The 11,587-nt window shown below is 39.9% G+C and overlaps 1 protein-coding gene across 2 annotated transcripts in view; it reads left to right on the top strand.

Annotated features, from left to right (window-relative positions):
- The window catches only part of Rbl2 (RB transcriptional corepressor like 2), a 53,499-nt gene that overhangs the window by 38,867 nt on the left and 3,045 nt on the right, over positions 1-11,587 (top strand). For both annotated transcript variants that reach the window (XM_026777286.1, XM_005369600.3), the window contains 4 exons: positions 4,092-4,163; positions 5,418-5,523; positions 6,479-6,681; positions 7,268-7,432. In XM_026777286.1, the coding sequence (XP_026633087.1) occupies positions 4,092-4,163; positions 5,418-5,523; positions 6,479-6,681; positions 7,268-7,432 (546 nt within the window). The remainder of the gene's footprint in view (positions 1-4,091; positions 4,164-5,417; positions 5,524-6,478; positions 6,682-7,267; positions 7,433-11,587) is intronic.

Here is an 11,587-nt window from a genome sequence, read left to right as displayed (position 1 = left end):
CAGGCTGGTCTCGAACTCACAGAGATCCGCCTGCCTCTGCCTCCCAAGTGCTGGGATTAAAGGCGTGCGCCACCACCGCCTGGCTCATTGTGAGTTTTGATACTCTAAGGATATAGTATATTACCTTGGTTGGGTTTCATGGTGGATCATTTGCATTCTCTTTGCAAATCCCTTTTAATTATGGTGATAAGTTTTGCTTCCATGTTTGGTTTACTAGTTTGTTGAATTTTGTACTTCTCACAAGCTATTGTCTGAAATTTTTTTTATTAGTTTATTTATTTATTATGTATGCAATATTCTTTCTGTGTGTATGCCTGAAGGCCAGAAGAGGGCACCAGACCTCATTCCAGATGGTTGTGAGCCACCATGTGGTTGCTGGGAATTGAACTCAGGACCTTTGGAAGAGCAGGCAACGCTCTTAACCGCTGAGCCATCTCTCCAGCCCTGTTGTCTGAAATTTTATTGCATGGCTTTGTCTGGTTTTGTTCCGGGGGTAAATCTGGCCTTTTAGGAAAAGAAATATTTCATCTTATTCTGTTAAGTTTGCATTAGCAAAGAAGCCACAGGAGCTGGTCTTTTCTTTGTGGGTAATTTATTGATGAATTCAGTCCCATTCTTCTCATGGGTTCATTCAGGTCACCTGTCTTTTCTAGAGTCAGTTTTGGCAGTGTGCATCTTTCTAAGACATTGTCTGTCTCTCCAGAGTTAATGCCATATAATCCCTTTTGTCCTTTAAGGTCTATAATAAAATCCTTTCATTTCTTATCAGTCAATCTATCTAAAGGTTGGTAAATTTTGAGAACTTCTAAGACTATATTATATCATTTATTTTCTCTATAAACATACACCCTAGTATTATTTTCTTCTTTAAGTCTACTTTGGCCTTTTAAAAATTGCATGTATCTGTTGTGTGTGTGAATGTGTATGTGCACACAGGGTCAAAGAACAATATCCAGAGGTTGATTCTCTCTTCCTTTAGGTCATTAGGCTTGCATCTAGTATCTTTTCCCATGGGCCATCTCAGAGGATCTTGGCTTATTTGGTTTTTCTAAGTGCATCAGATGGTTAGGTAACTGATTATAGTATTTTTTTTTCATTGCCTTTAAAAAATATCTCCATGCCGGGCGATGGTGGCGCACGCCTTTAATCCCAGCACTCGGGAGGCAGAGGCAGGCGGATCTCTGTGAGTTCGAGACCAGCCTGGTCTACAAGAGCTAGTTCCAGGACAGGCTCCAAAGCCACAGAGAAACCCTGTCTCGAAAAACCAAAAAAAAAAAAAAATATCTCCATATCCTTTGTAAATATGAGCACTAACTACAAAAGTAGGCATTACCTGCATCTCATAACTTGGCATCATGTATGTTTATTTCAAATTACATTTGATTTTCATATGGCTTCTATTTAACTTGTACATCCTGCAGGGCCATGTAACTTCCAGTTTTGTGAGTTTTCTAGACTTCTGTTGCTGATTTCTAGTTTTATTTCACTGTGTCTGAAAAACACTTTATATATTTAAGTCCTTTTAAATGTATTGAGAGTTTCTGTTTGTTTGATGAGAGGGTCTCATGTAGCCCAAAGGGGGCTTTGAACGTCCTTCATTCCTAAGTGCTAGAGTTACAGGTATGTACAGCCATGGCAGTTTACCCAGTGCTGGGATTGAAAGTGACCTGAACAGGGCTTGTGCATGATAGGCAAGCACTGTACCAACTGAGCAGCGTCGCTAGCCTTCCACATTTGTTTAAGATCTCTGTGAGTTCGAGACCAGCCTGGTCTACAAGAGCTAGTTCCAGGACAGGCTCCAAAACCACAGAGAAACCTTGTCTCGAAAAACCAAAAAAAAAAAAAAAGAAAGAAAGAAAAGAAAAGCAAGTATTAGTTGAGCGGTGGTGGAGCACACCTTTAATCCCAGCACTCGGGAGGCAGAGGCAGGCAGATCTATAGACCGAGTTTTGGGACAGGCACTAAAGCTACACAGAGAAACCCCATATTGGAAAACAAACAAACAAAAACAAAACCCAAAAAAAACAAAGCAAGTATTTTATTGCCATCAAGAAAATAGTGTTTTCTAGATGTCTGTTAGGTTAGGTCAAGTTGTTTAAGAGACTTGTTAAAGTTTTCTCTTTGATGTTCTGCCTAGATCTTCTGTTGTTGAAAGTTTTGTTATTGAAATCTTTATATTTTTAGGTTGTCTGTTTTACTTTTTTTCTGTCATAGTTTATTATTTGGTGTCCTATTAATAGACACACTAATGTTTATTACAGCTTCTTGATGGATTGATCTTTGTGAACTAACCCTTCAGTAATATTTGTTTCTAAAACCTATTTTACAGTTTAATAGCTTATAGCTACCCAGCTTGCTTTGGATAACTATATAGTAAACATATGTGTTGTTTACTGTCAAACGTATTTGCATTTTTAAAGTAAAACTGTCTCCCAAAACAGTTTGTTTTCCCAGTCTTACAACGTGTGTTTAATCATTTGCTTATGTTGTTACTGTCTCTACTGCATTTGTCTATTTCACTTGTTTTCTGGATTTTTTTCTTTTTCTTTCTGGTTTGTCAAGACGGGTCTCTGTGTAACAGCCCTGGCTGTCCTGGAACTTGCTCTGTAGACCAGGCTGGCCTTGAGCTCTTAGAGATCCACCTGCCTCTGCCTCCTAAGTGCTGGGATTAATGGGATACCACGAGGCTTGGGTACTTATTTTCTAGGTATCTTATATAAATGTCTTTGTTCCTTTATTTCTCCTTTTTTCTTTCTTTTGAATTAGATATTTTCTATTTTTTGCTATATTTTCTTTCCTCTCTCTTTCTCTCTCTCACATACACGTATTTTAAGTCCTCAGAACTTAGCTTCAAATTCATGTCAACAAGATATACATGCATTAGTGTTCTCTTTCCCCATTGACTTTTTTGTGAGGGTATTGTTTATGTATTTATATATATTCCACTGGAAGTACTGCGAATCCACCATTACCTTGACTCAGTGGTAAGACTTCTAAAGGAACGAGAAAAAGGCATGTGTATTTATAGCTGCTGTTATAGTACCCTTCCTTACATTTCCGCTTATTGGTTCCTGTGGGTTTAAGTGGTATCTGCAGTCACTTGTTTAATACCCTACCCACCTCCTTTGTACATTTTTGTTAAATGTATATTTCTGTTACAGCTACAACAAAACATCATACACATGCATTTGCCCTGTCTTTCTGATATGTTACTGCTTTACAAGTGTTCCTGGACCTTTGCATGTGTGTTTGTCTCACTTGTTTCCATTGCCTCTCTGTGAGGGCTGCTGTTAGCAGCAAACTGTTTACTGTTTACTGACTTCTGAAAGGATAATTTGCAGTGGACAGGATGCTTTTCTTTTTGACCTTTGTGAATCTGTTGCTCCACTTGTACAGTTTCTGATGAGAAGTCAGCTCTTTTACTATATTTGACTTCCTTGTAAAGGAAAAATGGTTTTCTCAATGCTTTTCTATGGCTTTAGATTTTTACTATGATAAGCCTGGTGTGGATCTCTTGATTCAGTCTGCTGTTTGACAAGCTCCCTGAATGTGTACAATAATGTTTTAAAGTAAACTTGGCTGCTTGTCAGTCTTTTTATTTTTTTACCCCAGTGTCTTGCTATGTAGCCCAGGCTAGCCTGAACCTCTTGATCCTCCAGCCCCTGCCTACCATGATGCTCAGCTTAAGTCTTTATTTCTTTGAACATCTTTTTTTGCTTCGCTACCTCTGTCCTCTTCTTCTGACACTCTTGTTCCATGAATGCTGATGTGATTCCTCGTGTCCAAGTTTTCTGGGGCTGTTCTCTGTTTTTCTGTTCTTCAGACAATATACTCCTTGGGCAAGTTTGTTGATTTTTTCTTTTCCAGTTCAGATCTACCAAGTTCCACTTCCAGTCAGCTTTCCAGTTTAGTTACTGTACTTCTCTATAACGGGTTGTGGTTTACATACCAGCTCCTTACTAAACTTCAGGTTTTCATGAATAGCTGCTTGTTCATTTGCTCTACAGTCTTTGGATACAGTGGCAGAAGGTTCACTGAGCTGTTCACTCTGCCATGCCTGGTGTGGATCTCTAAGTATTCTCTGTGTGTAGGTCACAAAAGAAGACAGATCCTTCCAGAATATCATGCGCTGTTACAGGACTCAGCCACAGGCCCGAAGCCAGGTAACCATGTTTTCTCTCAGGACTGAAAGTAAAGCTTAAGTCTGTGATGAATTAAAAAGAACAATTAGCCATAGTTAGTTCTGTGCCTTCTCCCCACCAGGATTTATAACTAAGAATCTAAGGGGATTGGCTGCTTTAATCTTTTACATCACTGGCATTCAATTTCATGCAAGTTATTTAAAGTCCTCTTCCTGCAAAGGCAATGCTGTGAAATATTTACTTTTATGTATATGGGTGCTTTGCCTGCATGTGTATCTGTGCACCACATGGGTGCCTGGTGCCCTTAGAGGCCAGAAGAGGACATTGCATCCCCTGGAACTGGAGTTAGACTGTTGTGAGCCATCTTGTGGGGTTTTTGAGAATTGAACCTAGATCCTCTAGAAGAGCAACTGTTCACTTAACCACTGAGCCATCTCTCCAGCCTGTGACATATTTCTTAATTCAGAGAAGTTAACTGATTTTCATGTCCCCTTTATGTCTGGCTTAGTAAAAAGCACAGTAATCATCTCAGACAATGTTGAATGAAAATTAAAAACCCACTTTATCTTGAACATGGCTCATTTGTCACTGAAAACCAAGAATGTTGTTAGACTTGTTTCTTAAAATAACTTGACTTTACAGTCGGTATTGGTACTGCTCTGTAGAGTTTTAGGCAGTACTTAGAATTTGTATGAGACAGGCTCTGATATAAGCTGTTAGGGAAGAGCTTCTGGGACCTAGCTCACAAAGTTTTGTTGTTGTTGTTGAGACAGGCTATGTAGCCCTGGCTAGCCTGGAACTCACTGTGTAGATCAGGCTGGCCTTGAACCCACAGAGATCTGCCTGCCTTAGCTTTCTGAGTGCTGGTTTTAAAGAATGTGCACACACACATGCACGCACGCGCGCACACACGCACACACACACACACACATACACGAAATCCTAGAGAATTAGAGTATCTGTTTATTGCTCTTAACAAGTGTGTGTGTGCCCATATAACCACATCTGGCTAGATCAAAGCTTTTGTTATTTTTTTCTTTCTGAGGTAGTAGCCCAAATTGGTCTTGAACTTGCAACACTCCTCACTTAGCCTTCTGAGGGCTGGTATAACAGACATGCACAATGCCTAACTTGGTTGCCATTCCTAACATTCCGAGAAGACAACCGTTACTAAGTGTATTTTTGTGAGGATCAAGGACCATATATTAAGGTCCTGCCAGCTAGTATATAGTTAATAAATGCTGGTTTCTGTCCCCCCTCACTGTCTCTTTAAAGGTATACAGAAGTGTTTTGATAAAAGGGAAAAGGAAAAGAAGAAATTCTGGCAACAGTGACAGCAGAAGCCACCAGAATTCTCCAACAGAACTAAATAAAGACAGAGGTAAAAAAGACAGATCTTTTTGAACATCTAATTTTTAGGTCAAAAGACTAAGAAATCTAAAATAAAAATACATATAGAAGTAGTTTATTCTCAAATAATTTGTTGGAATAAACTAAACTTGATTTAGAAAGTTGTCCTTTCTTCCAGTGCTTTGAGGCATTTAGAGAATAACATGTTTCAGATAGGAATTTCTAGCCTGAATTCCAGAAAGAGCTTGCCTGTTGATTAGACCTGTGCTATAGAAATATTCTTCCTAGTTCTTGACTTAAACTTGTTAGTACAGGGCTCAGGTTCCAGAAACCTCTGTGTAACTTACTAATATAAACTACTCAGTCAACCTGTGGTACAGTTATAAGGGAATAAAGATATTTTTGAGCTTTGCTTCTTGGTATGAAAAACAGAGCTCAAGATACAGGGATGGTGGTCCATGCCTATAATTTCATCTCTACTAAGACTAAGGCAGGAGGACTGTGAGCTCAGACCTGCCTGGACTATAAAGTGAGACCTTCTCACTGGATGATAAATGATGATGATAATACAACTGGGCTGAGGACATAGCCCAGTCAGTAACTTATGTGGTGCACAAGGATGTAGACCAATTTGATCCCTAGCCCCCATGTAAGAAGCCAGCCATGGGAGCAAGCACTTGTAATCCTAGGTCTTGGGAGGCAGAGACAATTAGATCACTGGGGTTTGCTGGTTGGTGCATCCCAGGTCCCACTGACAGACCCTGGCTCAGAAAGAAGGTAGACAGCTCCCAAGGAATGGTAGCCAGTGTTGGCCTGTGGCCTCCACACACATGTACCTGCAAACACACAAATGACACACACCAAACTCCAAAGAATCAGAGTGCCTGCTTATTGCTGTTGATGACTGATGCACACATATAGATGTTTCCCCTTTTCCTAGTCTTTTTTCAAACAACCCAGACCACCCTTTGTTCTCTTGGCTGCAGCCAGTAGAGATTCCAGTCCAGTTATGAGGTCAAACAGCACCTTACCAGTTCCACAGCCCAGCAGTGCCCCTCCTACCCCAACTCGGCTGACAGGTGCCAACAGTGACATTGAAGAGGAGGAAAGAGGAGACCTCATTCAGTTCTACAACAATGTCTACATCAAACAAATCCAAACATTTGCCATGAAGTACTCGCAGGCAAACGTAAGTACATCAGGGATCACTGGGTGCTGCTTTTACTCTTGAGGGGGAGGAATCATTTGTTTGACCTTTTCCATCATAAACTAAACTTACAAATAATTCTTTCATTAAATAAAACTAAGAATGTCTCCAACCAACACAAGTACCTTGTCTAATCAATATAATTTCTGATGATGCTCAGCAGTATGAATAAAACTGTGTAGAATTCTCTGCGTCTAGCAGGAGACAGAAACCACATGAATTCAGATTGTGGAGTATTTAACAGTGATGGCATTGCAAATGACTAAACTTTGTGCTTGCTGTCACCTCATATACCAAATGAGAATAGTAGTAATTAATAGTTTATCCAGTTGTTGTAAGCACTGAATGATGTATAAAGATGCTTAGCAGAGAGACTGGCGGGAACTGAGCACCTGCGCGTGTTAGCTGTCTAAGTCTCTTTAGTTTCTTTGATTGTTGCTGATCCATTGCTGTTCAGCATTCAGAGGCTTCTGGCTTATTATGCCTTTCACTCAGTAAAATCGATGACTTTTAATACACCCTAGCTACAAGTTTCCTTCCTCAGAATTACTGATTTTATTTTCAACAGATGGACACTCCTTCCCTCTCCCCCTATCCATTTGTAAGGGCAGGCTCTCCCCGCCGAGTGCAGCTATCTCAGAACCATCCCATCTACATTTCCCCACATAAAAACGAAGCAATGCTTTCTCCTCGAGAGAAGATTTTTTACTACTTCAACAACAGCCCATCAAAGGTAAGCCTTACTAATATAACTAACTCTAAAGTGCATCAGGATGCTAGGAATAGAACTTTTGCTAAGTGTACTTCTTAGAGCAATGGCAGCTGCCAGGCAACAGAAGGCAGAAAGTCACAAGGGACAAAACCCAGGGTGAACTGGTTTGATTGCTGAGGACATCAGGATTAGAAATAAAATAGGGGAACTAACTCCATTTTTCTTGCCTCCTTTCCTATCTGTAAATTTTGGACATTGAGTTTTCTTTCACTTGTAAGATTTTATTTTTTCTATTTCTGTTCAGAATAGAAACTTTGGACCCCTAAACTGGTTACCAAGTTGTTTCTGCAACAGACAGTGTCTCTGTCTTTTGGCCCTGTTTATAGGGGAAAAAAAAAATAGAGCTCAGGGTTAGACATATGTGGTAGCATCTGCCTTAGTCTGAGAGCTGGGAAACTTGAGACTTGCTGGTGAAGAGTTACCTAGTCCCTGAGATGTAGAAGTGCATCCAAGAAGCAGAGAAGAAAGTGATGTCCTTAAGGCAAAGGCTGTCTCAGATGACAGGCTGAGATGAGGTCTGAAGAAGCTATGAGAAGCCAAATTTGTTTTGTTACAGCTCTGTTGACTGAGCATCTCCCAGCCCTCTTACCTACTTGATTCCCCCTCCAATCCATCTGGCAATGTATTTAGTTAAAATTGCAAGTCCAGTTTTATAAATAATACATCCCAATACAGGAAATCTCATACCACTGCAATTGCTTTTGGGATCAACTGGTATCAATCTGTTTGTAGGTTTAACAAAGGCCATCTGAAGTTAGATATAAAGACTTAATGCAATTGCTCCAAATGTGAAAACACAGACAGTTTAAAGGATGGATCCTGCCTAGTGGTGGTGGTGCACACCTTTAATCCCAGCACTTGGCAGGCAGAGGCCAGCCTGGTCTCCAGAGTGAGTTCCAAGATGGCAATCCAAATGTCTAGTAGTTGATGAATAAAACATGTATGTGGCCCTCAAAGATGAAGTACTAGTACAGGCTCCAGTGCCTTGGAAACATGGCAGTGAGTTAGGTTAGCTATAAAAGACTACATATGATTCTACTTTGGTGAAATGCTCATAATGAGCAGATATATAGAGGCAGAAAGGAAATTAGGAAAAAAGGGAACATTTCTGCTAGAGGAAAAGATTTCTCTGGGAGCAGTAAGGTTGTATGTGGAGATGGTTGTACCATGCAGACACCACTTGAGTCACACACTTTAAATGGGTGAACTATATGATATGTAAATTATATCTCAATAAGGCTGTGTTAAAGAATATGCTAAAAATATCATACTACCACCATATAAAAAGAGAACTAGAGTAGTTATGGAACAGGAAAACTGGACATCAGAGCAATGAGTATATGACCAAGAGATTCATTTCCTGGGCTGGGAATATAGTTCATCGCTAAAGCATTGGCCTTGCATGTACGAAGCTCTGTGCTCAATTATGAGAGATGTGAGATGAGAGAAAAATACAGTCATAGTTGAAAATTCTAATAACATTTCTAAGTGACACACTACATACACACACTGAAAGAAGTTTGAGGATTAAGGGGTAACTTTCATGCCTATAAAGTGAAGGCACAGAAGAAATGGACAGACTCTGTGATGTACCAACACTACATAAGAAGTAGCCTTAGGGGGCTGGAGAGATGGCTCAGAGGTTAAGAGCATTGCCTGCTCTTCCAAAGGTCCTGAGTTCAATTCCCAGTAACCACATGGTGGCTCACAACCATCTGTAATGGGGTCTGGTGCCCTCTTCTGGCCTGCACTGACAGAATATTGTATACATAATAATAAATAAATAAATATTAAAAAAAAAAGAAGTAGCCTTAGGAGCCCAATATTGATTAAATTTGCTTTTAGATTTTATGTCTATGAGTATTTTGCCTACATTTGTGTATGTATGCCATTTGTGTGCCTGGTGCCTGGGGAAGTCTGAAGTGGGCATCAGATCCCCTAGAATTGGGAGTTAAAGATAGTTGTGAGTCACCATGTGGGTGCTGGGAATCAAATCTAGGTCCTCGGTAAACCCTGAACCATCCCTCCAGCCCACTCATTTTTGAGACAGGCTCTCATATGCTATAGTCCAAGCTGACCTCAAATTCCTGCCAGTCTTCCTGCCTCAGCCCCCTCAGTGGCAGGAAAACAAGCAGGACTACTATATCAGTCCGAAATTTCTAGTTTAAAAAACATTTCAAATAAATGGAGCTGCAGGTAGCGACTATATTAGTGAATTCTATAACACATTAAAGGAAGAAGTAATGCCAGTTCTATATAAACTCTTCAAAAAATTTAAAAATAATTTCGTATCAATAAAAACATCTTTGAAAGAAATGATTTCATGCAAATTTGCTATCTAACTTCATCCCTAATGGTGAGACCCTGATGCCTCCCTTCCAGTGTCCATTCTCACTTGTATTTATCTCTGGTCTCTAGATTCTGTCATGTGTAAAAAGGCAAGATAAAGAAGCCAAGTATGCATTGTGTATAGAAAAAGCACAAAGCATGAAAGCTACCCTCTGACCCCACAAGTACAACTTGGTAACCCCTCCCCAAATGTTAAGATTTGAATGTTTGAACTGTGAAAAAAATACCATGTACTGTATGAACATAATTACCTACAAAAATGTACTTTATAAATGTGCTATGATTAAGTTATCTAGCTATACAATGAAGAGTAACTTTATAATTTATGTAGCATTTAATCAACTGATGTAGACAGTAATATAAGGAATACTAGGGTAAGCTGGAGATCCATAGAGACAGCAAATGCAGACTAGACGTCTTTAGAATGCAAAGGGTAGAAGAGAAAGGATCAAAGAAAGCTTTGCTTATGATACTTAAATTTTTGAAAATACATATGCCGACAATATACATTTAATTAAAAATTTTCAATTTATTTCAGAGTAAAGAATTAAAATGATGGGTTAGAATGTAGCTCAGTGGTAGAGTGTTTATCTGGCATGTGTTAGGCCCTGGGTTTAATCCCCAGAACCACAAAAAGGCAACAACAACAAAAAAGTAAGTGAAATGTCTAGGATATATTATTCTTTTAAGTCTCATGTAGCCCAGGCTCATCTCAAATTTGTTGTGTAGTTGAGGATGGCCTTGAACTTCTGATCCTTCTGCCTCCACCTCAGAGTGCTGGTATTCTAGGTGTGCATCTCCATACCATTTATGCAATGCTGGGAATTGAACACAGGGCTTTTTCCATGCTAAAGCATTCTACCAACTAAGCTGCAGCCTTAGCCCTAGGATGTGCATTTTAAAATCTGAGAGATGAAAAGTGACCAGAATTGTCCAAGCAGGAGGATTCACTATTAATTCACTACTTTGAGATTCCTTAAACTATGCGTGTGTTAACATTCTCAATATCCTCTTTAAATAAGAAACATGAACAAAAATCTGAGCCAACAGGTACCAGAATAGTTTCTGAGCAGACTTTGAGGCCCGAGAAACAATCCTAATGACATATTCTGATTTATTTCTTCATTGGACTGCTCACTGAAGTCATTGAACCTTAGAAATAATTTTAATAACTCCTCAGTTCTCCCTTCAAAGAACCCATGCCTCCAGAGGCCACTGATGCATCCATTACCTGTAATGAATGCCTTCAGGACCAAAGCTTATTTCTCTAGTGAAATTGTGGTCGATAAGGTAGAAAACAAGTGGCTCAGGTGTTATCCCAACTACTGGGGACAGGAAAATCACAAGGTTGAGTCCTGCTTGGGCTGCAGAGTTTAAAGCTAGTCTCAAAATGAAGAGAAACCTTGGCATGGTGGCTCACATTTTTCATTCTCTGATGCAGGAGAAATGCTGTGAGTGAGGCCAGCTTGGGTTTTAGAGTGTGTTACAATCTGGCCTGGGCTACAGTGACACGTGTCTCAAAGCAAGAGGAGGGTGGTGCTTACGACAAGGCCTTGCTATGTAACTCCAGCTGACCTTGTCCTTTGTAGGCTAAGCTGACTTTGAACCTACAGCAATGCTTTTGCTTCTGCTCCAAAGTGGTGAAATCATAGGAGTGAGCCACTGAACTTCCAAGTCATGCTGTCAAGATGGCTCACAGTGGGTAAAGGCATTTGCCACAAAAGCCCCACATAAAGGTAGAAGAAAAAAACTCTGCAGTTGTTCTCT

This window comes from Microtus ochrogaster, unplaced genomic scaffold (genome assembly GCF_000317375.1).
Source record: "Microtus ochrogaster isolate Prairie Vole_2 unplaced genomic scaffold, MicOch1.0 UNK54, whole genome shotgun sequence".
NCBI lineage: Eukaryota > Metazoa > Chordata > Mammalia > Rodentia > Cricetidae > Microtus > Microtus ochrogaster.
This window is presented reverse-complemented; position numbering and strand designations above follow the sequence as displayed.